Source organism: Fusarium tjaetaba, assembly GCF_013396195.1.
Source record: "Fusarium tjaetaba strain NRRL 66243 chromosome Unknown NRRL66243_c0000002, whole genome shotgun sequence".
Taxonomy (NCBI): Eukaryota; Fungi; Ascomycota; class Sordariomycetes; order Hypocreales; family Nectriaceae; genus Fusarium; species Fusarium tjaetaba.
The window spans coordinates 73,573-100,319 of record NW_023501198.1 but is presented as its reverse complement, the minus strand read 5'-3'; the positions used below and the strand labels follow the sequence as shown (position 1 = coordinate 100,319).

General features: G+C 49.8%; 8 protein-coding genes across 8 annotated transcripts; 3 read left to right on the top strand and 5 right to left on the bottom strand.

Annotated features, from left to right (window-relative positions):
• Window positions 1–132: 132 nt before the first annotated feature.
• FTJAE_48 (oligomeric golgi complex subunit 1) lies at window positions 133–2,586 on the top strand (the record flags this gene model as incomplete). The annotated part of the gene is made up of 1 exon (XM_037351239.1): window positions 133–2,586. The coding sequence occupies one exon, from the start codon at window positions 133–135 to the stop codon at window positions 2,584–2,586; it is 2,454 nt and encodes an 817-aa protein (XP_037212838.1).
• Window positions 2,587–3,062: 476 nt separating this feature from the next.
• On the bottom strand, window positions 3,063–3,963 carry FTJAE_47 (delta3-cis-delta2-trans-enoyl isomerase; the record flags this gene model as incomplete). Its single annotated transcript, XM_037351130.1, has 2 exons — window positions 3,063–3,684; window positions 3,773–3,963. 2 exons carry the CDS (start codon window positions 3,961–3,963, stop codon window positions 3,063–3,065), a joined length of 813 nt encoding a protein of 270 aa, XP_037212837.1.
• A 739-nt stretch (window positions 3,964–4,702) lies between these two features.
• Window positions 4,703–6,132, bottom strand: FTJAE_46 (DNA-directed RNA polymerase A (I) chain; the record flags this gene model as incomplete). The annotated part of the gene is made up of 3 exons (XM_037351019.1): window positions 4,703–5,566; window positions 5,618–5,943; window positions 6,003–6,132. 3 exons carry the CDS (start codon window positions 6,130–6,132, stop codon window positions 4,703–4,705), a joined length of 1,320 nt encoding a protein of 439 aa, XP_037212836.1.
• A 1,726-nt stretch (window positions 6,133–7,858) lies between these two features.
• On the top strand, window positions 7,859–10,142 carry FTJAE_45 (CAMK kinase; the record flags this gene model as incomplete). The annotated part of the gene is made up of 8 exons (XM_037350910.1): window positions 7,859–7,946; window positions 8,035–8,080; window positions 8,135–8,289; window positions 8,365–8,426; window positions 8,480–8,680; window positions 8,728–8,774; window positions 8,822–9,112; window positions 9,161–10,142. 8 exons carry the CDS (start codon window positions 7,859–7,861, stop codon window positions 10,140–10,142), a joined length of 1,872 nt encoding a protein of 623 aa, XP_037212835.1.
• Window positions 10,143–10,718: 576 nt separating this feature from the next.
• Window positions 10,719–11,400, bottom strand: FTJAE_44 (uncharacterized protein; the record flags this gene model as incomplete). Its single annotated transcript, XM_037350799.1, has 2 exons — window positions 10,719–10,806; window positions 10,904–11,400. 2 exons carry the CDS (start codon window positions 11,398–11,400, stop codon window positions 10,719–10,721), a joined length of 585 nt encoding a protein of 194 aa, XP_037212834.1.
• Window positions 11,401–12,281: 881 nt separating this feature from the next.
• On the bottom strand, window positions 12,282–15,373 carry FTJAE_43 (ULK ULK kinase; the record flags this gene model as incomplete). Its single annotated transcript, XM_037350689.1, has 3 exons — window positions 12,282–12,439; window positions 12,491–15,056; window positions 15,239–15,373. The coding sequence occupies 3 exons, from the start codon at window positions 15,371–15,373 to the stop codon at window positions 12,282–12,284; spliced, it is 2,859 nt and encodes a 952-aa protein (XP_037212833.1).
• A 6,088-nt stretch (window positions 15,374–21,461) lies between these two features.
• FTJAE_42 (ornithine aminotransferase) lies at window positions 21,462–22,828 on the bottom strand (the record flags this gene model as incomplete). The annotated part of the gene is made up of 2 exons (XM_037350579.1): window positions 21,462–22,301; window positions 22,355–22,828. 2 exons carry the CDS (start codon window positions 22,826–22,828, stop codon window positions 21,462–21,464), a joined length of 1,314 nt encoding a protein of 437 aa, XP_037212832.1.
• A 1,716-nt stretch (window positions 22,829–24,544) lies between these two features.
• Window positions 24,545–26,622, top strand: FTJAE_41 (GPI mannosyltransferase 3; the record flags this gene model as incomplete). The annotated part of the gene is made up of 3 exons (XM_037350469.1): window positions 24,545–24,751; window positions 24,934–25,164; window positions 25,219–26,622. The coding sequence occupies 3 exons, from the start codon at window positions 24,545–24,547 to the stop codon at window positions 26,620–26,622; spliced, it is 1,842 nt and encodes a 613-aa protein (XP_037212831.1).
• Between the last annotated feature and the right edge of the window lie 125 nt (window positions 26,623–26,747).

Genomic DNA, 26,747 nt, shown 5'->3' with positions numbered 1-26,747 from the left:
CAAACCTACAACTTCCCAACGTCTCTCCTTAAATTTCCAACAACCATAAGAAGCCGGGTTCGACAAACTATTTTGCAGATGCCTATCAATAGGTAACGCCAATCACATACAATCCATAGCTTTCGCGCAACAATGGCCGATATCGACACTTCCAAGCTCACCTCATCTGCCCAGATCTTCTCTCAGAATAACACCCTCCCACAGATCCGAGCTATTCACAAAAGCCTCCATGTCGCAATCGAAGAAAAGTCTACCCGCCTGCGTACCCAGGTTGGAAGCTCTTATCGCGATCTACTCGGCACAGCGGACACTATCGTGCACATGCGCGATGACAACGATGTCGTTCAGGAGCTTCTAGGCAAGATGGGTGGCCGATGCGGTAGAGCTGTGATTAGCGCCAAGGCTACGGGCCTCGCAAATTTTGTCGCGAAGGAGAACAAATCCGCTACCTCTGTCGCAGCACGGTTGAGGCTACTCGACGCCTGTGTTCTGGTTGTTGGGCGAATACTTAAAGGCAGTTGTGGACTGGGTGACAATGTCAAGAAGGGAGATAGATTGGTACTTTCTACGAAGGTCCTGGTTCTGAGTCGACTTTTGATAAAGAGTCTCTCGGACGATGCGACTGACACTAGCAGTCACCAAGCCATCGAAACAGCGAGAGTATCCGTTAGCAAGCTACGACGAAGGTTGCTCAGGAACGTCGAGAAGGTCTTTGAGAGAGCTGGCGATGAGACTGAGAGGGAAGACGTGCAAAAGGCACTATGTGCATACAGCCTAGCGACAAGCTCTGGAGCAAGAGATGTCCTCCGTCATTTTCTCCATGTAAGAGCAGAGGCTATGGGGCTAGCATTTGAGGTTGAAGAGAATAACCGGAAGAGGAGTGCCGATGACGTTGTTCAAGCTCTGCGGCTCTATTCGAGAACTCTTCTTGATGTGCAAGCTTTAGTGCCAGGCAGATTGTCATTGGCGCTCTCTGGTCTTAAGAGCCACCCTCTCCTAGCTGACCCCGGTCTCAAGCAGCTTGAAGGGCTACGATTAGACATTTATGAACGGTGGTGTGACGAAGAAATCCAGTACTTCACACCGTTTGTCCGACATGACGACCTGGACGGAAGTCAAGCTCGTGAGATGCTAACTACATGGTCCGAGAAGGGATCGGAGGTTCTCCTCGACGGACTCAAGAAAACACTAGGCACAATGTCCGAATTCAAGTCAATTATGGAGCTTCGAACAAGTGTTTTGGAGCTTTGGATTAGAGACGGCGGCAAGGCTCGAGGTATCGATCCATCAGAGATGCGGGATTCTCTCCGTGAAGCCATCAACTCACGCATGCTCGAAGTCCTCGACACAAAGGTCAGCAAGCTCCGCTTAGTTGGATCAGAGATCTCTGCAGCTCTAGGACGATGGAAAGATGGTATCACTGATGAACATGTGAGCATCTGGAACGAAGAAGGCTACGATGAAGCTCTTGCGGGTGGCGCTGCCCCATTTGTGCAAGAGGTCGTGTCTCGGTTTTATGGACGGAATGATGCTGTTTCCAAAGCAGCGCATTCTTACAAATCATGGTATCATGTCATCGACGATGTCAAGGAGGTTGTTGAACAATTGAGACAGCAACGCTGGGATAATGACTACGACGAGATTGAGGATGAGGAGACGATCGAAGCTCGACAGAAACTCTTGAGCAAAGAAGATCCCCAGATGTTGCAAGAGAGGCTGGATGCCACGCTTGATAAGTCTTTCAAAGAGCTTGAAGATCAAATACAAAGTCTCTGGGATGAGCAGGCTGAGTCATCGCGCAACGGTAAAGTAGCCATGTACTTCCTCCGTATTTTACGAGATATCCGACATCAGCTACCAGAGCGCCCTTCCATCAAGAGCTTTGGCCTGAGGGCTGTCCCTTCAATGCATGAGAAGGTGGCTTTGGCAGTTTCACAGTCTTCTCTGGAAGAGTTCTCCAGGCAAGGACTTTCACAGCGAGTAGTGGTGGGTCGACCACTTTGGGATGGAGAGCCAGCGCTACCCAATCAGCCCTCACCAGAGGTTTTCCAGTTCCTACGATCACTATCACTGTCTATGTCGGACGAGGGGGCTGATCTCTGGACCAAAGCTGCTGTGTCTGTGTTGAAGAAGCACCTGACTGAGAAACTATGCAAAATGTGGGAGGCAGCAGTGGCGGAGCACGCAGTTGACGATAAGGAAGACCTCAAAGATGAGAAGTCAAACGAGGTAGATGCAAAGGAAGAGAAGGACGACGACGATGATACAGAGGACGAGAGTGTAGAGGAGACTGATGGAAAGAAGGCCAGTGTCGAGGAAGAGCCACCAAAGCCCGAGGATACCGAAGAGAAGAAACCTGGTCTCAGTGCTGAGCAGAAGGCGGATGTCTTGACTCAATGGCTCTTTGACATTGCCTTCTTACGGCGTTGCATCGGCAACACAGAGTCAGCAGGCAGCTCGTTCCAGAACCTCGAGGACAATGTCTACCGACACTGCAAGTTAGACGAGGCAGCCAAACACCGAATCTCGAAGTCGTCCAACGACTTCTGGCAACGAGTCAGTTTATTGTTTGGTCTGCTAGCATAGGGGATACGCAACACTTGATAATCAAAGACTATTAATAACCCACTAATCACGGCACTCCTGCTGAAGACATTGTCAATTAAACTGTGTTGTCCGCACCAAGGATAATATGTATACGAGTGTCAGTACCTTGTTCATAAGGCATTGTGATGTATCCGCTTACCACATACGACCACAGCTCGTAGAGAACACGGGGTCCCGTCTGCTCCCCCTTAGTTAAGCTGCGAAGCGCTGGATTAGTAGTTGGGTCGGTGACGACCAGCGAATCCCCAGTGTTGTATGTTTTTTTGTCCTTGTATAATCTCTCTTTGTTACATGATGTGGTTGTGCTGATATTGTGTGACGTCGCTAATCCTTACCTCTGCAGAAGAAAAGACACAGTATACTAAGGTGAGAGAGCACATGTCCGAGTCGAGTCTAATTGCTTCATGTTCGCTTCTCTGGTATAGATAGATACCTAGATAAGACAGCGTCAATCATTACAGCTTGTGTCGCTTCGCACCACTCGCAAGCTTTGCAAACTCCTCCTGGGGAACACCCGTCATGAATCTCTCCAGTCCAGCGAAAACCTCATGGACATTCTGTGTGTGCAGAATATCCAACTCAGGCTTCCTGATCAGCTTCTTAATTCCGATCAAGCTATCCCCAATGAGGTGATCTCCCAGCCTCTCGTCAACCTCTTGCAACACTCTAGCCCTGAACTTGACATCATCGCCCTCGTCAAAGATGGCATTGACGAATCCACAGCGCTCAAGGTCCTGAGATCCAATGCGGCGACTCATGAGCAATGCTTCGTTGGCCCGTGCAGGTCCGAGTCGCAGTGCGAGTGCTCGCGATGCACCACCTTCGGCGACAAGACCAATGGATGAGAAAGGTGTGAGGAGGAAAGTCGACGGCGCGCAGTAAATAAAGTCAGCAAATGCAATGAGCGCAGCTGTAAGGCCTACAACAGGACCATTGAGGCCAACGACGAGAACTTTGGGGTGAGTTGCAAAGGCATGGGTGATGTTGAGGTTTTGAGCGACAAAGCCCTGCAAGACTTGCTTGTGGACTGCCTTTCCATCTCCAGCAATCTCTCGAGAGCCACCGACGTCAGCTCCTCTGCGAATAGTTAGTTACATCCATACTGATATCGGTTGTCTGTCATTTGGGAGACAGTGAGTGGACTGCTTCGATGGAGGGCTCTCACGCTGAAAAGTATCGACCCTTTGCCAAAATCACTGTAGTAAAAATCTCGTCATGGGTAGCAATCTCTCGCATCTTTTGAGCGAGATCATAGTATTGTGCTGAGTTGAAGGCGTTGAGTTTTTGTTCATTGCAAATGGTTAAGACGGCGACACGGCCTCGATATTCGAGCTGCAGGGTAGACTCTTCTGCCATGATGAAAGCTGTAGATTGTAGTATAAAGGATGTGATGGAGGATATTCGAAATGATAAGACCAGATGAACGGAGAAGAAGAGACTTGTAATATTGAGGATGAAGAGGATAACCAGGAGAAGTTGAGTTGACTTCTTGTTAAAGGGTATTCTACTTACATGGGTGATTGATTGATTGAATTACCCCGGATCTTGTCTCCCCACTCGGTTGGCGTACCGAGATGCCTCGGCATGGGAGGCGGAGATGTTGCTAGAGCCAAGTCTACAGGGAGATCGATCGCTGTAGAACGAATAATTGGCTGAGCTTGATTGACTGTGCAATAGATCGTAGAAATATTGATACTGAGTTGCATAATTCTGGTCTCATTACACAGCATTCATCAAGCTCTAAATACCTTGTATTTGCTGTCTACAACTCAGATGAGCTAACTTAGGAGCATCCTGAAATATCCCGGACCAATCACGAAACAACTACAAGTGTCTAGATTAAAGAAGTGCATATAACGTGTAAGAATAATCCATTCGAGCTACGTTATCTTGGTAGGCACTGAATTACTGAAGCCCAAGCTTGGTACATTGACATACCCGGTCCATCCGCAAAACTCCTTTGCCGAAAGATTCAGCATGCAATTTCTTTTCAATCATCACAATAACCACCCGCTCACACCGTCTCTTCACGCCCTTCTTCTTCCTCTTCTTAATCATTCTTCTTCACACCTGCGGACACCTCCGTTGACCAGAACTATCGGCGTTTTGGCGCAAATTGCCTCTGCTTGGGGAAGCTCAATGGCAGCGTTAGACGGGCTACGCTAACCTGCTGTTTCGTATCCTTGTTTATGACATGCTTCATGCGACCGCCAATCTCCTGGAAGTAGGCATTCATCGTCTTCTGATCAATCTTCAGATCGTCACGTAAGTTCTGTGTGTCAACCTCAAAATTGTCAATGATGCTTGCAAAAACACAGCAGTGTGTTATCAGCAGATCCACGTGGAACTTGCGCATCTCGCCACGGTCAGAGAACTTGCGGCGAATGCTCTCAATCACAGCCTCGGGTGCAGGAGCAAGGAACTCTCTAAGTTTCTCCCGAGGTGCGATGGTTCGGGTGCCGCGGGCCTTGCCAGGCTTGCTGTGGAGGTAGAAAAGAAGCACAAAGTAGAAGTAACGTAGCACACGCAGTCGATCCACGGCCTCCTCGTTGCCCGCCACGCGGTTCACCCGAGCGGCAACAAAGCGTGATGACACCTGAATGCCCTCATTGTGTTGTACCTTTTCTTGCCATTCTCGAATGGGAACCAGCTTGAGGATGTCGGCTCCGATGATCTTCTTGGGATCGTAAACGTCTTGAATCTCGGTCGCTTCCATGTTGGCAATGGGCACAGGCTTGGCGGCATCTACAACCGCTTGTAACTCCTCTCTCGATGACATGGTCGATGTGACTTCTCCGACAGAGTTGAGCATAGCACGTGCTGCTGCATCAATCTTCGCAGGCTCTTCTCCGGCATTCCTTTGCGGTGCGATAGCGTTCAAGACGTTCTCTTGGATGGCCTTCTTGGCCTTCTTGGTACCAAACGTCTGGCCGAGGTCGGTCTTGAGCTGTAGCATGGTCTGTACTTTGTTAGAATGTTGCCTTTCTAGAGTAGATAGAAATAGGCGTACCTGGGTGTTATCGCGCTGGCCAGAAGAAGCAGCGGCGCCCTGCCTTGCTCGTACTGAAGCCCGCATTGTCATCTTCTTTGCCTCGACCACCTCAAGTTTTCCCGTCTTGGGATCGTAGATTCCGAGGAAGTGATTTAATGCTGGCTTTTTTCCTCTTGGCTCGTCCGATTTGACAGTATAGTCCATAGATCGATGCGCATTCGAGTGCAGCAGGAAATCTTTTTCTGCAGCCGATTCAGGCTGTTTGCTTTTTGACTTGGCGCCATTCTTGGGCGCATATGAGTGAAAGGGAATGTTCTTTGGTACTTGGAAACCAACAGCCGTCGCTATTCGAGATCAGTCAATATCTGTCGCATCGCGCCCTCACAGAGGTGGTGGTTAGTACCTATCACAGGAGGGCAGAACTTGGGTCTGAGGATAGAAGAGACGGTCGCTGATGAAGGAGGCGCATCAATAACGACCTTCTTCTTCGGCTTCGTCGACTCCCCGCTTCTCTTGCGCTTTTCACTCCCCATTTTGGATGGCCGTCTATCGATTTCGTATGTGATCGCGAGTACAGGTACTGTTGATACAGACGAGGTCTTAGAAATTTTTTGACTTTCAGTGGCAGAAAGGGAGGGTCCGCCGTTTAGCCGGCCCGACAGGGAAGGCGGTGAGAGCAGAGAACGTACCTCGCAGTTGTATCGAGATATGCTGAAGAATTGAGTTGAGGAATGAATATATGAAGAGCCGTTTGGAAGAGTTCTAGAATGGCGAGTTCATATACTGTCGTATGCAACTTAATTGACGGTTGATGAGCTTCGCTGAGCTCCAGTATCTCCAAATTTCCACATCTTCAGTATTCCATGTCTGCAACCCGCCAAGTAGCTCCACTAGCGCTACTCTGTTTGTGACGTCGGCGCTGAATGCGACAGAGCGTCGCGCACAACACCTCGTCAAATTTAAAATTAGGGAACGGCGAAATCAATCGCATTTGAGAGAACCGGAATCACGACATCATAAGGAGATGAATTGGCGTGTGGCCGAAGGACTTGCATGAGTTGGCTGATAGCTAGCGCGCGACACAGCTTGATCGACCTGCAGCTGGAGGCTAATTAGTGTCACGAGGGCACAATCACAAAGCACACAAATTGTCAGAGGAATACTCTGTATTTCTTTGTCTTAGAACTGCCATTCAAGTTCTGGTTGCATCGTCTTTTGCGAGCATGACTGATGGTCTTTGATCCTAACACCGCCTGGTTCCTGACCGTCCAATTGTCATAATCCCCATCCCCGTAATGTTCATTGTGAGCCCAACAGCCGCTCAAGTGCGGGGTTCCACCACCGTGACGTAGTTCCCAAAGTCAAATCCCAGCTCATAACGTTGCGGGACATCCCAGAGGCGCCAAGGTAGGGTTCGCATCTTCGGCCAGAGTATCGTTGTGCGTGTGAAGTCGTAACATCATGCGAGATGAGTCAAGTCAGGTTGAGGTGCGAGGTGTTTATTTGCTGTGACGACGGTTAGCGATTGTCGATATGTCGACGACAGCGATGCAACTTACGATCTGGCCCTCATCTTTCTTCTCTTGCGCTTGAGGCGGCGAACCCGCTTCTTCCTCCATTTGGCTCTCATCTTGATTGACGATGCTGTTGAAAGACGTTAGCAGCTGTGGCGCAAATGCGGAATGCCGTCAACGAGACAAGGAGCTTGCCATGACATGAGCTCAAGCTCAATGCCTGCAAGCTACAAGCTCTAGGCCAGGGTCGGGTCGCGTAAACTTACTCTTTCGTGGATGAGAATCGTGTTGGGATAAGGAACAAACTTCTGAAGCTCGGAGAGCAGAATTACGATTTTGTGTATGCAACCCCATTCACAGCACGTGACCGAACCCCATCGTTCCTTCCATCATCGTTGCAAGGCCCCACCAAAACTTGGGTGGGCGACGAGTGCCAATTGAGTGGGGCACTGTCCTGCGCATACAGTGCCAGTGCCAGGCGTGACGATTGAAGCAGGAAGCAGGGAAGGAGGGAAGGAACGGTTGCAATTGTTCAACTGCGACAATAGGAATTGCAACCGACGAGAAAATTAGCCACAATTGAACAATTTCCACTACCTTACTCAACCACCATCGCAATCTAAACCACAGATTTCGTGATCTTGCTACACAAATCTTACTGCGCCAACTAATCCAGCCAAGAAAGCACTTACACTAGGTACAAGTACAAGCAGATGAACCAGATTCAAAATCTATGAACCTCAACATGGAAGAGGATATGACTCGCGCGTCGCAAGAAAGCCCAGCGGCATATCTTCATCTGATAGACTCCAGAAGCGAACACCAATCTCAGCGTATGCTCTTCCTAACATGCCCTCAAGATTTCATATGGTTTCCACCTCTGGTGCTTCTTTCTAATTCGCTTCTCAGAACTGTTTCCAGTGTGGGAACGAGAAATCTTCAAGATCGGGCGAGACCCCCGTGCAAAGTGAGCAAATATCCACATGAAATGCATGCATGTCACACAAGCTCACACATACAGCACGTTGGCTGTCGATAATGACCTCGACTTCGCAGTTTCTCGAAACCACTGTGAAGTGTATGTTGTGGTGTATGAGCCGACCATCAACCATATCTACGTGAGGGACCGAAAGTCTTCAAATGGCACCTTTGTCAATGGCCAACTCATCGGTTCTGGTCCGGATATAAGCCCTGGCTACCTACTCCAGAGCGGCGATGTGATCGAAATTCGACCATACTAGAAGTTTACAGTCTTACAAGATCATCCACCTCCTCGCCATGAGTTGACTTCCCTACAACTAGAGGAATGCAAGGTTGGCCTGAATGATCCCTATTACCGGCTGGGGTCTGAAACTAACTGCCCTAGTTGTTCGCAAGCAAGTATCACGTCAGTAGCCATTGCCTGGGGCAAGGAGCGGAAGCAGTCGTCTGCCTGGCAAACGACGTCCAGACGAAGAAGCAGTTAGTTTGCAAGTTAATCAACCTCGACAAGATTCAAGGAAAGAATTCTCAAGAGGATATCCGCCGCAAGTTTCAGGAAGCTGACATCTTGCGCCAGCTGAGACATGTAAGTCGATTCGCGCTGATATCGCGAGTCTCGCTAACCTGCAATAGCCTAACATCCTTCCTTACGTGGATGCTATCTCATCACCACACTCACTGTAAGTGAGACTTACATATTTGAAGAACCATGAACTGATGGCCCTAGCTATACCTTTACGGAACTTGCATCGGGTGGTGATCTCATGTCATTCATCCTACGCCATGGCACGGTCAAGGAACTCGACTCACGGATCATTATCCGTCAAGTTGTCCGTGGTCTTGGCTATCTCCACGAGAAAGACATTGTTCACCGTGATCTCAAACCAGAGAATATCCTCTTGGCTTACTCGCCCAAGATTGCGTACCATCGAGTCATGCTTTCAGACTTTGGCAATTCTGCTGTGCCTCGACGTAGTAGAATGATCACAAACGCTGGGACGCCAGGATACCAAGCACCGTAAGTCACTTAGTTTGGACCTAAGCCACTTGCTAACAAGAATCATAGGGAGTTTGCAGCGGGTGGGCAAGCTCACACTGCGGCTGTGGACATCTGGTCCCTAGGTGTTGTTGCACTGCTCCTCCTCGCATCTGATAACCACGACACAGAGCTCAACAAGATGGAACAAGGAGAAATAGTCGAATATCTGACTAGAATATTCAATGGAATGCAGACAAAACCGTCTCCCGAAGGGATTGGGTTCGTCTGGAACTGTCTGAAAGTCGACCCATCACAGAGGATCAATGCTTATGGTGCGAAGACGCATGCATGGCTTTGTCCTCTGAAGAGGAATCGGGAACTGTTCAAACGAATGGATTCTCGAACACTGGCTTCTTGGAAACCTCAAGATAAGCTCAAACCGATGCCTTGGGTGTTACCTGATCTTGCACCGAGCAACCCACCAACACCTACAAGAAGCCCAGGCTCATCAATCAGCCAATACTTCACGACGACCCCTATGCGCTTTGAAACTACCACCACAAAGTCCAGAGACCGCGTTCTGGGGATAGCCGCAGAATCTGACACAGGAACTGCCACAAGCAAGACTACCTCTTCTTTCTTGGTGCCGCCGCGCCCATGCGGCACTCTACGAGAGTCTGCGACAAATCCCAAGAAGCCTCAACCTCCTTGGCAAGGGTTTCGTAACCCTAACGGTTCAGCGAACAATGAATTCCCATCAAAACGCAGGAGAGTCCCAAGAGCTAGGACTCATGATACTGCGAATGTTGCCCTACCTGGGTTAGAGAGACATCTGAGATCACCTAACAACCCCAATCCTCGTTATAGGCAAAACGTTCTTTCGGCTCTCGAGAGGACGAAGTCAAAGTTCCTCACAGACAACATCTCTCCTGTTTCGAGGACTCCTTTAGATGCTCTCGCTTCAAATGCATTTGTTCCACCACCAAGCCCTAAGAAACGGAAGAGCAAGCGCGATGTGAGGCACAAGGAATCGGGTGGAGCCAATATGCGGCACCTCACATTCCGCTGAAAATGGTCAGGAAATGGTGGAAAATGAAGGGATATGTTCGGGTCTGTGGAGTTACTTTGGTGCTTCACTTCTTTCTTCTATGCGAATTTCATGGGAAAGGGAACATCGGGAATCACAGCCTCACTCAAGTGCATCAACTGCACAATTGAGGGAAACGAGGTTCATAGATTTGGGCGGATGGGATTGCGGATTCTGACTGGGAACTTGCCTATGACCACAGATGGTTCTGGCTATTTTGATTGACGCTGGGAAAAGGCTGGAATGGGATAGATGGAGATATCTGCCACCAATAAATGCATGCAACTTGCCCCTGTTCGCTTTACCATGCACTGAGTTTCCTTTTGGCAGACCCTTTCAAGAAGTCCTGCCATTTTTTGGGCGTCTCCTCTTGACCACGATTATTGCTTGGGTTATTATCACCGACCTCAGGCCACACTGGCAAGGCCTGGATGCCCCCTGACTCACCCTTATTCGCCCTCTCCAACCACCATTCCAACTCTACCTGTTCAATGTTATCGGTCTCTTGACCCCTAGCAAACCCCCAACACACTGCAACAGTATTATTGGAGTCCTTGACTAAACAGTGATCTCCATGGCGTTTGCATCGCTCGCAGGCGGCTGAATAGTTATCATTTCGTGAGCACCGTTTCCCTTTGACTTGACACTGAAGACAAACAGACGTTTCTGTATTCCTCACGGGAATGAGAGGACGTAGGCGGCAAAAGGCGTTGACGAGGCTCACAGGAAACCCTTCCACGTACCTTGGAGGATCCCCCCGCACGTCTGCGAGCACGAACTTGGCGAGTTGATACCCCTGAATGCGGTCCTCGAGGGTTTTCATCCGCTTTCTATGGTCTTCTATTGTCTCTCCTATTGCAGGGTCAAGAACAGGGCCTGTGGCTTCTTTAGCAATCACACTGTTGATGAAAGCCTCGACATCTTCCCCGGAAGGAATTTCATCTTCATACTCATCTTCGTACCACTCGTCTTCTGATGTCTCTTCCTCGTCCCAATCCTCCGCTACCTCCTTCAATGCCTCGAGCTTCTCCTTGATCCGTGCTTCTCGAGTAGCTACGAATCCAGCCTCGATCTCTGCATCTTTACGGGCAAGGACTTCTCGCTGAAATCTCTCTGATCGTCGTTGAAAAACGGATGAGGCGGTTGAAAGCAAGTCAAGTGGAGCTGGTGGTGCTTTGGGGCTGAGCTCCTGAAAGACGTCGGATAGAACTGAATTGGGAGAATCGCAATTCCTGGTCATGGCTGTCTCAAAGATTAAGTAAAATTGAAGTTGAAAAAATGATTAGTGCTGTTCTATGGACGCCCATTCGGTATATATACCAATTTTGATGGCCAACACCTGTGCAGCGGTAAGATGAAGAACAAGATGTGCTGTACTACAGCTTGTCACTGAACGAGCAGAAGCTTTGCGAGAACACTGCTTGGCATTGAATGGACAAAGCCATTGGATCGAACAATTCAGTCACCAAATGGACCGAACCGACCCGCTACCAGTTCACGCAGTTAAGCTTCACTAAAAAGACGGACAAAGAAGTGTAAATCCAAGGCTCACGCTCACTGTGAAAGACTTGGGTATTGTTATTGATTCTCATTTTCACCCTTTTCCCTGGACTCGACATCTCTCCACTCTCGAATAGCATGGCATGTCTGAAAACCTTCGACTCTCAACCTATCAACCTATGATGACTGGCCCTTATGCCAGTTTAAATACACATAAACCCAGATACCTCCTCTTGTCTTCCGCCTGAAAAGCTGCAGCAGCTCCAGGTCTGGGCGTAGCAAACCCCGAATCCAAAATGCAGAGGTGGTCCTCTGAAGATAGCAATAAAAGAATACGGTAGAAGAAAGTAATAACTAATAGTAATCCAAAAACGCCGACTTATGAGATGCTTCTCCCGGCGATGCGCAAATGACAAAAATCCTGGACGCCGGCTCCATATAGATCCTGTACTGAATGACTGTCTGCTGGCGTGCTTCTGTGAGCCGCATGCCGAGCCCCGTAGCGCCTTGAATCCAAATATGATAGAGGTAAGACATGAGATCGTTCAAGATCTCCGAATGGTATGGTAGGTATCGTTGTATCAGTCATCACACTCTGCTACGAGTTTCATCGTCCGCAAATCAGGAGGACGAGTGCGAAGGGACACTGCGTGGTGTAATATCACCGCTTCGACGACGTGTTGACTGCTGATAAGACTGTAATGTCTTGCTGTTGGCTTCAGCAATCATTTGTTGCTTCTTGCGCACAGCTGCGAGTCGCCCTGTGATCATCTTGATCACTAATATCATGTTAGCCCGCGTCCATAGTGACAGACTCATGTATGACTTACTCTTCCGAACATGGGCCTCCTCATCGCTGTCAAGCTCACCACCGCTAGTTTCCTTGACAGCATCTCGATCATCTTCTTTGCCCGTCGACAACCTTCTTGCATCCGAAACTAAATCGTCATCGTTGTCCAAAACAGCCTCAAGCATTCGGATGGCCGTGATGTACGAAATCTCGCATCCGGAGAGGTTCTCGTTCGTAACTTCGTCAATTGCGGCAGCGCGACTCATCTCGAGCGCCCGATCATACATGAGCTTCTCAGCACTTATGCCAGGGGTCAAGTAAACCTGCTTGGTCGCGCCCCCTGCAGAGGAAGCAATCGATTCCGTTCCGTGGTTAGATGGGTGGCTGGGATGGTCTTCAGGCAGTTGCTTCTGCGCTTCCGTGAGCTTCATACGGACGATTTCCGACTTCTCCAGCACCTCGTTAAATCGCTGTCGAACCCACTGAACCACTGCGTTTATGCGCTGAACAATGCTCTGAGCAGCAGCAGCCGATAGGCCGGTGCCTGTTTCTCCCCGGCTCTTCTTGGACCACCATACACTAGCTATGTCCATAGCTCTGGCGAGAAGAGTGAGCGACTTCACATATAGAACAAGAGCCTCCTCTGAGAGAGCAACAATTGCCTCAACTGTCAATCCGTCTTCCTCATTTTCCATTTGTTCAGGTTCTAGACCGCCCAAAATATGATCAGCGGACGGTGCTAGAGGAACAAGCTGCTTGTACTTGACTTCGGCGAAACCGTAGACACAGTCACTGCGTGTTGCAAACTCTTCTATGGCTTGCGCGGCTCGAGCATCCTCGTCGGTTCCGTGAGTGTTCCTGCCGTCACCCAACAGTCCGACTGGAGCCTGGGGAGTTGGATATGTCGGGAAAGCTTGGTACAGGGGAGGCGATGGGCCCTTTGGTGTACCGCGCAGAGGGGGGACCTTGAAGCCAAAAAGACGCAAGCTGGCGTCTTGAATCGCTTTAGAGATAGCACTAGAGGCTGAACCTGGACTAGCAGAAAGAGCCTTGTCGTACGACGATTTCCGGTCATGGCGGCTCTGGGTTACCAAAGCATTGCGAGAAGACGGAGTGGCAATTGCTCCTGATGTAGAAGTGGGTGCACCCTGTTGAGTATAACGTCGAGTCATGGGTCCTGTTCTTTGAGAGGATGGGTCACCGAATCGCTCGTTCGCTGCCAGTTCATCGGCCAGAGCGTTGACCTCAACGTGCCGTCTCTCAACAACCACGTATTCTCGCTCCAAGGCAACATCTTGCGCAGCCTTCTCCTCTTCTGTAATTGATGGATTGCTCAAAGCTCTGTCCCTGCGTGCCTGGTTCAAGAGAGATGTGGGAGGTGAGACCTTGTCCCGACCATTTCCCCTATCCTGGATACGTTGCTGAACCGGAGCTGTCGCTGCATGGTGTGCAACTGGACGGCGAATTCCGAGACCCTCACCGACCTCGCGGGGAGAATTTCCCGCGGGTCGTTGACTGTCATGCGATTGCCGAGAATACCGACCTTCTCCCGGGCTTGCTGCTTGTGGCGACCTTGAGTGCTGATCTCTGGGAGATCTCGAAGCAATGCCGTCTCGTGGCGATTCGTAACCGGGTTGTCGGGGACTTCGTGACGATAACGAAGGCGAGCCCCCATGAAAGGCTGATCTCACCTCCCGAGGTTCTTGCCTGACTGGCTTTGGAATATCATCCTCTACTAAGCCAGGAATTTCGCTCGTGACGACCTGATGTGCGAAGAAGTTCTCGAAGCTCAGTCGCTCGACAGGACTTCTCTTGAGTAGACTTCGAATTAGAGCCTTCAGGTCGGCACTGATAGTCACCTCCCTGGGGAACTTGATGACATCCTCGGCAGCTTCAATCTTACGCAACAGTTCGACGTGGTTTCTAGCCCGGAACGGAGGGCGACCTGTGCTCATTTCATAGAGCACAGTTCCCACTGACCAAAGATCGGCTTTCGCATCATATCGCTCGTATCGGAGAATTTCTGGGGCCATGTACAGGGGGGATCCACAAAGGGTATCGGCCAGGGAAGTGGAGGGAAGCACACGTGCAAAGCCGAAGTCGGCAAGCTTGAGCATAGGTAAAGATGCTAATCCGGCGATAGGAATCAGCGAGTCTTGGCTGGCTTGCATGACAGGGCGACTTCTTTGGTCCCTGAAGGGTCGTGAGGGTAGCAGTAGCAGATTTTGTGGCTTGACATCTCGGTGAACGTAGTTCTTGCTGCGTAGGAACTCGAGGGCACTAGTCAGCTGTTTCAAGAAATGTCGAATGACAACCTCATGCAAGCCGGAGTTTGGCGCACTTGGATACTTGCGGGCCATATCATGCGTGGCAGGATGTGTGGCGAGCTTCTCTCGTTTCTTGATGAACAGGGATAGATCGCCAAGCTCGCAGTATTCCATAATTAAATTGATGTGGCTCGTCGACTCGAGACAGTCATGGAGGGCGACGATGTGTGGGTGGCGTAATGTCTTGAGTATTTGTATTTCGCTGTAGAGGTTCTCTCGTAGCTTCTTGTTCAGACGTTCGAGCTCGACGGATTTGATGGCAACGGCAGCCTTAGTGTCCTTTATCAAGATTGTTAGCAGTTGCCTAGGATTAAGTATGCTATGAACTGCTCTGTGACCTGTGGTACCAAAAGCAGCAGTCTCACAAGCCAAGCCAGTGATGCAGCAGCAACAAACAAGCAAGGCAAGTTGGTACGATGGCAGAGAAGCAAGTCAGAGCAAGGATGGGAGCTTTGTCGTACCTTATGCCAACCCAAATACACTTGAGCAAAACTACCCTTTCCAATCTCGGAGCCGATGTTGAACTGTCCTACTACAGCACGACTGCCCGACTTCCTGGACCCCGAGGAGGTCGAGGACTCCTGCCGGGCCGCCATGGCTTCCTGGATGTTATTATCGATGGCAGGAAGATAGTCGGACTGCGTTCTAGCCCTAAGGCTTATAAGATTCGGGGGAGGTGTGTGTCGCAGAGCAGGTCGTCATGTAATCGATAGATGGAAGTTGTCGCAAGCGCCGATGGGCGTGATGGAAGAGGCGAGCTGGGGACAGAAGAGGATGGGAATGCTTATCAACCAAGAAGAAGGTGATAAACGAAAGGTCAGAGGCGACAATCTGCGCTGATGGTTGGTGAAGTATCAAGTGGTCGGTGAGGACGAAGGACCCCTATGGGTGGACAGCCGAAGACGGATGGGATAAGACGAGACGAGACAATACTACCCGACCTTAGCTCAGAGGCAAGGTTGAGAGGTAGGTAGGTATCCGAAAGGGTGCGTAGAGTATCGACGGTACTTGACTCGCTGCGCGCCTGCACTGCTATATCGAGCCAAACACAAGAGTTAGTGGATGTGGATGGGTAGAACAACTGATGGGATTCGAGAGCAAGGGCTCGTTCGCAATGAATAGAAAAAGAAGAAGAGAGGACAAGAGGAACAGAAAGGGACGGGAGAAAGACGAACAAGAAGCTACGGGGGATGCGTGTGACAGCGAGCGATGGTGACGGCACGAGCAATGGCGATCACGGCCGGGGATTGGATTGCACGGGTATGAACCAGCGATTCTTCACTTGCCCTGCCTTGCGTTGCCTTAGAGGCTACAGCCTACAAGCACAGCCAGCACCCATAAGAGAAGACCCAGAGTCATTGCCAGATGGGGCTTGCTGGGGTGCTTGATGCTGGTGCGACAGGGCAGGATAAGGATAGTGGAGGACAGAGAATGCGACGGGATAGGAATAGGCAGGGTACCGCACCGTACTGTACTGTACCTAGGACTAAACTGGACGCTATCCTTACACTGATTGACTGACTGGATGGATACCGATAAGCCTGGCAGTCCTGGGGGGTATGTTGAAGGCCAGACCAGGCCAGGTGACTTACACGGCACTGAAGCGAAGCTTTGGGCCTTTGGTAACGATCCAATCTGAGATGTTATACGAGCGCCAACCGTTGACCTGAGTCGAGGACCCTCCGTACTCGTTTTTGACTTGGGGAGGAGGATGAGCGTGATCGGAGATAATCGCCCCCCCCAAAAACCGTGGACGCGGATAGGGCGGTTAGAGAGGTGGATGACAGCGATGACTCAATGGGAGGAAGGGATGGGATGGTTTGATGTTATCGTGCACCTCGAATGCATTGGCAATGCCCAGAGTCTAGAATTATGCAGGTTGATGATTCGTACGTGTTGCTGAATGGGGTGTAGTGTGTCTTTCCGTGCTGTAGGTACAGACGGGAATACAGAGACAGTCCAAGGCTCCAAGTCAAGAGGTCGGGACAGGCTGATCGGGGTTGCGTCACACACACACACCCCTGACGCAACTCTGGTACCGACTATTGTATTGTAGGTACACGAGCGAGGGAGCTAGGCGGTGGTCGAACAGATGCTGTGCGAGCAAGAAAAACAACAAAGCACAGAGTACAAAAGGTTAATTGAGGCAAACAAGACAGAGTGCCATATAAAGGAAATAGGCAAAAGGCAGAAAAAGAAGAAGAAGAAGAAGAAAAGTTGACGGTAAAGATAACCAAGCGGAAAGTGAATAGTTTTGATGGAAGGTGAAGTGAAGTGAATGACTGGTACGAATCAAGCCCAGTCAAGGTCGGGTTTCTAGAAGGGGGAAAATGGGGAATGGCTGCGTGCAGTGACTGTCCAGGACGGTAGCCTGTAACTAAGGTAGCCCGGCTGTAGGGGGCGCGTTACCTCAGGCTGCTTAGCTCCAAGCTCCAAAGCTTCCATCCATTCAAAGTAAACCTAGTAACCCTTGAGTACCTGTTTAGCGTGTGAAGTGCCGCAGGCGTCAGAGGGTCCTGGAGAATCTCCAATCGACAAGGATGTAGAGTGTCAGGGGGTACATGCGATCTGGGTGGGAATCAGCCTCAAGTCCCAAGTACCTCTCAACTTGGCTCAGAATGACAGCCTTACGAGTGGGTGTGGACGACTGAGACACACTTCACATTCACGCACGGGGGCATCATTGGAGATTGCAGAACAATGAGTAAGTGACTCTGACTGTCTGACAGAATATAATAATACCAATACCTAGACATGCCTAATAATTAAGAGACAGTGATCAAAGAGGGTCTGTTTTGCGGGGGATGACCTAGAGGCTAATCGATCACTTTTGGGTGACCCCGTGATACACCCAAGTCCAAAACAAGACCAGGGGATCAAAGACAAGAGCGGGATGAGAAGAGACAAAACCTGGAAGAGCCTAGCGATGAGTGAATGGATGGATGAATCAGTGAGTCAGTCAACAAATCACTCACTTTACATTACATGGATCAAAGTAGAAAGGGAAAACAACCGACAACCGCCGCAGCCTCTTTTCTCCATCCCCAACAAGGACCTAAAAAAAACAAAAACAAAGAGGAATCATGCGGTGCATGATAACGATAGAGTCAAAGTGCAATACACGCTGAGCTAAACTATTCCGGGCCAAGCTCGACCGCCTTCAACTCCTGTCAACGTTGTGAGCGCCTCGTGAGGAGGTGTTGTTGTTGCCTGAGCCCGATTGATGTGATGCATCTGATCTATGAACAATAGGACAACTCTTGTCAAACTCAAACTCAATTTGGTCAAAACATTCCGTCATCGTGGTTATTAGCCTTGAGAAGGCTTGAGGTACGAACATATACCGATACAGGTACAGATACCGATACAGGTACGGATACCTTCTGTAGGTACTGTACCTTAGTGGCCACGGCCGGATACAAGGTTATGGATGCCGAGGTCGCCCGGCCCCACTGAGCGAGCATCTCTCACGCGTCCACTTTCTCCGGAAGCTTTACCAGGAATTGAGCTCCATAGGTAGGCAGCATGTTCTGAAACCTGGACCTGGAAAGTGGAGGATGAAACATGTCAATATCAATCGAGTCTTGAACAACCTTGAATTGGCTTGTTTTACGCCAGCCAAGTTTGTAAGACTCCAAAGCATTCAACATCGATCCCAACCAAGGTACGGATACTAATGTATGTATCTACTCTCCAAGCACTACCTAAGCGTTCTCATGCTCTCACCACCTCGACTGACTCCTATCAGCCCCCATCAAATCAAGACTGGTCGGCCGGCAGGGCATTGGATGTCTCTCCATCTACGCCATGGCCCGCTATAGCGCTCCCTGCCACGAGGTGCGACCAGCCATGGAGCCCAGTGAGAAACATTGGCTGATCGTCGCTGATAGTCTGGACAACAAGATAGGACAAGGTCCGGTCCGGCAAAAGAACCAACACTCACTTTTGATCTTGTCGCAGATAAATCTTGACCTCCCTTGTTTGGGCAAGGTCAAGTTAGAGACCCAAGCTCGTGCTCGTTCGTGCTCATGGAGGACATGGCTGAGCTCGGATGGCGAAATAGTTGTTATTAATACTGTAATTCGATGCTGGTCACGCAAAGCGCATGGCGTCAGCGGATGTTCACTCGCTCGCAATAGGAGGCGTCCCATTGTTCGACAATGCACCGCAGCATGGTTTTATCCGTATGAATAAGTAAGTAGGTATGTATCAATCCGCCCGGCCAAAGTGCATTATCATTATCATGCCCACCTATGCCCATATGCCTGCCCAGGCCGCATACATAGAAGTACAGTCAGTACCCCTACCTTGCAAGTGATGTTCCTTTTTTGGAAACCAGGCAGACGAGGCCCATTAGGTTCCCCCAACTTTTTGAGTTAGTGAGTTTGTTAGCAGTAGGACTCGGGTCTAAGAAAGGGTGGGCAACCTCTGAACTAATTGGATCATGGTAAGGGTGATGTTTCCGGATATTGATGATGGCATTGAAACTGGGTGAGACATGGTATTTAGTAGACACGACAAGTCAGGAACAGAAGTGCCCACTCACTCACCCGCTTCCATTATCACGTCAACTGAACACACGAGTCGTGATGATTCCTAAGCAAAGGACAACTAAACATAAAAAAAGACAATGCAAATACAAACACAAACACAAACACAAGTACCGTCATTACTCACACCTAGATCGTCATCTTCTCGTCCTAGATCGGCAACTATCCCCCTGTTCCTTGACCGACTGGCTGCTTTGAAAGCCGCTAGAACAAGGGAGCATGTTGCCTCGTCAACTTTAAAAAGAAAGAGGAGAAAAAAGGCATCATGTGCTGTGTTTCCCATGTTATCAATAAAGAATTAAGGAATAGTGACACCGACATGGGCAAGTCTAGCCTCGAATGTTTGTTTCCAGTCTGATACGCTTCGACTATCTATCTCTTGGCGTTCCCGATGCATCTCAATCGAGTTAGTGAAAACCTGGAGAAGTGATCGATCCCATTGCTTTCTTATCTATCTCTTCATGTTGAACCCCGATATTTCTCTTATCATGGATGGACGTGTTGGACATGTGCCTCTCTGCCTTCTCAGTTGGGCATACCGAGAATTTAGGATCACACACCAAAGTCCCCCAAATGCGTTCTCATGAATCGATAGAATACGACCTCGAATTGGATGGAGTCCTCTGCCAATTAACCCCCACGATCGTTCTGCCCTTTGTGTGTGCCTGGCTAAACAGCCAACCAACCACACTCCAAACACGTGGATCTACTCATCGATAACTGTTTCTCATCCCTCAAACGTTAGAGCAGCCACTCACATATCGATACATGTGCTTTCTCTCTCGATTGTTCATGTGTGTGATTCTACCTCCTGCAGTTTGCTCAATCTGTAACTTGCTCACATCGAGTCGCATTCTGCGAGTTTCACGAGACAATGGCCCTCCCCGTAACACACCGTCTCCTCTATCAATCGGGTCTACATACGATCGGCCCAGATTATGTGCAAGATTGCCTCTGCCTATCACGGATGGCCTCATCCCCCACCACCTCCTACCGTAGTATCCTTCAAGTAACCAACAATACGGGCGATACCTCATGTATCAGGCCTCAAACAGGCACCCAGCATGACCGTCCAGCCATCCCCACATCCAATACGGCATGCCACGCGTTCAGCAAATACAGTGCATGATTCGTAAGGGCTGCTGCGTTACGGTGAGTGCCCTTTGAGCCCCCCCATACGCTAATTGTAATTCGGTGTTGTATGTTACCGCTCCAAATGCCGCCGAATGATCCGTCGAATCGGCGGCTTTACACCGGCCCTTTCGCTGTGCTCCGGACCTCAACGCCGTGTTTCAAGATCCACCGGACGGAAGACACGGATCCGATTACGGGTTTCACTGTTACAGCTGTTATCGTATGTTGGACTTTCAAAAATGTCCCTTTTCTCCGAAAATGCGAGTCATGGAACTATTCCTGTGTAGAACCGTAATTACGTCGTCTCCTGGTAATCGACTTCAGCGAGTCAGAGACGTACCTTAGAGCAGCATACCAAGACAGTACCTTGGCCAGCACAGTCAGCTGTTACCCACACGTCGTGTCCCTCGTTGATTGCGACAGAGGATAACATCCAAGATTAGTAAGATGTCTTGCCAGGTAACTTGGGTATGTAACATTATTCATGTATCTGTCTGCCTGCACTTGTCTCATGACGGAACGGCGATCTCATGGCTGATCAATCTGCCGTGTTGAGCCACACAGGGAACAGTTTTGGGGAAAGATCAGTGCTATTGCGCAGACCGCCAACTACCGGCCTGGTCTGATGGCAATATGTTGCAATGGCAGGTTTGTGGCCATGAAGAGGCATCCGAGGGCATCGTAATCTCCTCACATAGAGCTCGGCTAACTAAGTCTTTTATTTATCAATTATCTAGAGATAGCACCATGTACAGCAGAGCAACATATAGATCTTTTCAGCATTTTTATTCCATCGGGGTATTCAACTTGTACAAGGCTCTCTAGCCGACATGGAATCCCAAACGCCTGCCAGAGTGCTGTTCTCTGGCTATGCAGTCCGAACATACGTCAATCATCCCGCCATGGCTTCCGGGCATAATACCTGGTGCCTATTCATAAATCAAACGCCGTTTTCCCTTGTTTTTCCATCATATCCGTATATTATAGGTTAAGGCCGCGCTTAGTGACCCTGGGCTCGCTCAACATTGGGAAGCTCCTTGATAGCCTCGGAAATGATCTCGAGACCCTTTCGAAGCTCCTCTTCACTAATCACCAGAGGAGGTGCAAAGCGGATGATGTCGCCGTGAGTGGGCTTGGCAAGAAGACCCTTGCTCTTGAGCAACAGGCACAGATCCCAGGCAGTTCGGCCGTTGGCAGCAGATTCGTCGATGACAACGGCGTTGAGGAGACCCTTTCCTCGGATCACCTTGAGGATAGGGGTGTTGAGAGCCTTCAGGCCATCACGGAACATGTTACCGAGCTTTTCAGCCTTGGCAGTAAGATCCTCCTCTTCCATAATCTCAAGAGCGCGGATCGAGACGGCACAGCCGAGAGGGTTACCACCGTAGGTAGAACCGTGAGTGCCGGGCTCGACGACCAGCATGACCTCCTTGCTGCTAAGAACGCAGCTCACGGGGTACATGCCACCAGAGATAGCCTTTCCGAGGGTGACGAGGTCAGGCTTGATGTTGGCCCACTGGGAGCAGAGCATGCGTCCAGTTCGGCCGATACCAGTCTGAATCTCGTCGCAGATGAACAAAACATTGTGCTTGGTGCAGAGAGCCTGGACCTTGGCGAGGTAATCCTCATCGGGGACAACAACACCAGCCTCACCCTGGATGGGCTCACAGATGAAAGCAGCAGTCTCCTTGCCGTGAGCCTCAAGAACCTCCTCGAGATCGGCAATGTTGTTGTATCGGATGGCCTTGCCAGTGGTGGGGTTGAAAGCGCCAACGTTGGGCACATAGGGGCCGTAGTTTTCTCTCGATTCGGGGTCGACAGACAGAGTAATGGCGGTCATCTGGGGCACATGTTAGCAACGTTGCTTTTACTTTTAGGAATATCGGAACTTACGGTCCGGCCGTGGAAGTTCTCGGAAACACCAAAGATCCAAGCCTTCTCCTGAGGAACGCCCTTGACCTTGTACGCCCACTTGCGGGCAATCTTGATGGCTGTCTCAACAGCTTCGGCGCCAGTGCACATGGGCAGAACCATGTCGTAGCCAAAAACATCGCGGACCTTCTCAGCCCACTTGGGGAAGACATCGTTGTAGAAGGCTCTGGAGCTGAGGGTCAATCGACCAGCCTGCTCGGCAAGAGCCTTGACGAGTTCGGGGTGGCAGTGGCCCTGGTTGACCGCGCTGTATGCAGAGAGAAAGTCATAGTAGTGGCGGCCCTCAGGATCCCAGACGTTGATGCCCTCGGCGCGGGAGAAGACTACGGGGAGAGGGTGGTAGTTGTGAGCGGCGTACTCCTCCTCAATGGCGATAGCCTTCTCGGTAGAGGTTGCATGGAACCGAGAGACGGCCTTTTCAGCGTGAGGAGACATTGTGATTGAGTGGTGACGTCAATTTGGTGTTGCTGTAGTTGGTAAAGTAGAGTAAAGCAACAAGAGTAGGTACGTAGAAAGTGAGGATGTCGTGAATCAAGGTACTTCTTGTTGGTGAATCAATGAATAGAGAGAAGACAAGAACAATTCAGAGTTTGAGGACAGCATGGCTGCTCTTTAAGGACCGATAGCGGGTTGACGGTTGTCGGCAAACGGAGGCTTGTTGCGGACGGACAAGAGACAAGATATGATTTCTTAGGTAATTATTACAGCAAAACCAAGACTGCATCTAGAGTTGTTTGTCGACACTATACCCCTAAGTGCAAGTGGTAGCGACCAAGCGTGGGAGTGTGCGGGCGTGAGGTTGCAAAGTCGAGGTTGTGACGGAGCTGATTGGGTGAGAGGTCGGGGCGGAATAGGGCGGATGACCTGCCGCCACCGGCCGAGATGCCCGTGTTCAGTTGATACAGTGAATGTCTTGTCTTGTCATGACATGATGGAGAGGAGCATGTCATCGCTTATTACGGCCGTGAACCAAGGCAAAGGCAATGGATGCATGTGCGTATGTCGCTTCTCCAAATCTAGATCACTGTATCTATACCGAGCACGTCGAATTACTTTATTTGGTCTACGCCGCAATGTCATTGGACATGATGTGCATCCATCATGAGTTAAAAGAGGCTCTGCTCTGTGAACTCAGTCTCAACATACAGTACATAATCTGGGGAGAGGCTGAGAGGTGAGGGGAATGAGGGGCTCTAGAACCACCTGACATGGGTTCAATGCAGGTCTAGACTTTGACCAACGACCCTATTTCTTAGATAACCAATGGTGAAGTCTGTATTACTGTCATCATACCAGGATGATAATCTATGTCATTATGCTCTATTTCTATCCAAGTACCTGTTGTGTATTGACCGTGGAGAGACACAGAGTACTTCCTCTCTGAAAACAGAGTTTGTCTCGGTTCTTTTACTGCAGCCATCAAAAGTGCCACACGCAACCAAATCCAAACTATTTGCTTGCTGTTGAGTAACAGCTTCTCGTTCTCATGTGACCCCCAACCTGTCAATTGATATCGATGGAGTAGTCAGATAGAGATCCAACCAATGCCATTTCCCAGTGTGTTCCCAGTCCCAGTTTGCGTCTATTCGGCCAAATATCTGGTCTTATCCTTTCCCGCCAGATGCCGCTCGTTCCGCCAGCTCCGCCATTTATCAGCGGAACTGCCTTAACTCCGCCTGAGCCGCCAGGATTACATATGTAATATTTCGTCTCATGATGTAGCAAAAGATAATATGTCATGAGCTTAGAGAGAGACTTTGTTTTGTTTACAGTAGTGGAAATATATTTTTATTCGGTGCTTGTTGTACTGAAGTCGAGTTGTTTACCACTGTACATACATCTACTGAGTAATACAGGTCGTCTTTGAATCAAACCAGCTCCAACCCTAGCTACGGCCTAATCCTCATACCTATCCTACTCAATCGTTAATCAAATTTCATATAGAAGCATATCTTGTTTCTTGTCATGTTTCCTGTTCCATCCAAACTGTGGCTTGTGGCCAACGCCGCCACATGACAGAACGTTGCCAACCAATCAGCAGCCAATCAGCGTCTGAGCCACACTCTCACAATCAACAGTTGTCTCCTTGGAATAGTCCAGCCCCTATAGACAGATAGATATACCTGGCCATCAGCTCAGTGGACATTAATCATGTCGTCCGCGACAGTTTCAGGAAAAGTCTTGGATGAGGCTCGGAATCAGAGGAATCGTTCTGTTTTCCTGCGTGATATCATTGTCATTCGGCTCATCAATGCTTGGTGGATAGCTACCTTTTTCCAGCCAGATGAGTTCTTCCAGTCTCTTGAGCCAGCTTGGGATTTGGCCTTTGGCTCTAGAAGCGGTGCATGGTTAACTTGGGTATGTTTATTTATTCATCTTCTCGTTGATATCTCGATATGTCATACAAACACTCATGCGTGCTTCCCCTCTCAATATGTGGTTGTTTTACCAGTTGCGAGGTGACAACTCACCACTTACACCATATCAGCTACTATACCATACGTTCACAGTCGATCAAAGCCACTGACGAAACTTACTAGGAATGGAAACATCAACTCAGAACCTCTCTTCACCCAGCTCTCTTTGCTGCGGTCTATCTCATCGCAGACTTCATCTCCAGCCACATCCTCCCTATGGGCATCCTCCGCGCTGCCATCCTCGTCGCAGCTCCTAAAGCCCTTCAAGCCGTGATTGCTGGTCTTGGTGACTGGTACACCTGGCAACTCGCCGTGTCTATCTATGGAGCCAACAGCAATGTCTCCTTCTTTGCAGTAAGTGATGTGTCCAAGTTGCCAGGCCACTGACTGACTGACTTGATGGTCCAGCTCTTCCTTCAACTCTTCAACCCCTGGCAATGGTACTGTTCTACACGTACCTTTTCCAACTCCCTTGAGATGACTCTCACTGTTACGGCGCTGTACTACTGGCCCTGGGAACTTGTCAGTGCTGTACAGACAACAAAGGAGAACCCCAAATCCACGCCTGTTCTCAGGAGTCTCTGGTCGCTTCGTGCATCTCTGTGCCTGGCAGCATTGGCCGTTGTTCTTCGACCGACCAACGTTCTCATCTGGGCGACCATTGTATTCTTTACTCTCACCCGGATCTCACTACAAGGCTCTTCGCCGATTACAATTTCGACTGTATCTGCATTGGTTCGCGAGGCAATTCTCTGCGGTTCCCTAATCTTGGCCATATCCATCGCATCAGATCGTCTATACTTTGGCTTCTGGACATTCCCTGCGTATAATTTCCTCAACTTCAACCTCTCCAAATCTCTCGCCGTGTTCTATGGCCGCAATCCATGGCATTACTACATTCTCCAGGGTCTCCCTCTTATCTGCACCACCAGTCTTCCTTTTGCAATTCTGGCTCTGTATAAGCCGAGTGCATTTGCCTCATCAACGAGCCAGTCCAATGCACTCAAGACACTCGCATATACCGTCTTCACAACTACTGGCGCGCTTTCAATCATCTCTCATAAGGAGGTTCGCTTCATCTATCCTCTTCTCCCAGCACTCAGCATCCTCTCCGCTCCCGTTGCCGCCTCATTCTTCACTTTCCAGCCAGATGCTACCACCAACAACCCCCGTCCTCGGCCTCAAATCCGCAATAAGCACTATCTCCTGGCTGCACTGGGCGTCAACGTCCTTCTCGCAGGATATTTATCTTTCTTCCACCAACCAGCCCCCCTCAATGTTCTTTCATATCTCCGTCATGAGTACGAACGCATCCACCCAGACTCAGTTCAACTCGCCCAGACTTCTCGCTTCTCTGTTGGACCCGAGAAAGACGAAGAGTTATTCGCCCTTTTCCTCATGCCTTGCCATTCTACCCCTTGGCGATCCCACCTAGTATACCCTGGCCTACGAGCTTACGCCCTCACTTGTGAGCCACCTCTTCACACTGAGCCAAACACTCATGAGCGAGACAACTATCGTGATGAGGCTGATCGCTTTTACGACAACCCTATTCCATTTCTTACTTCGGAGCTATTTGGACCAGAAGAGCCACTTTCTGTCCCCCGCTACATCGTCGGTTTCGATGGTATCGAGCCATGGCTACAGGACTTCGTCAAGACTCCTGAGGCGCAGGCTCTCGGTCTCACACAGGTGCGCCCTGTTTGGAAGGGCTTCAATGGTTTGTTTAACGAAGATTGGCGACGCGCAGGAAAGATGATTGTGTGGGACACCGGTATTTACGATAACGCACCTCCAGTGAAGGAGTTGTAGAATTGCCGTCCAAATTTTGGATGAATATTGAGTGTATACTAAGAATGTACCATAGAAATATCGTGCTTCGTCGATGGTAAGCCCTTGAGCAACCAGCGACTGCATCAGACCATGAAACTGCTCGG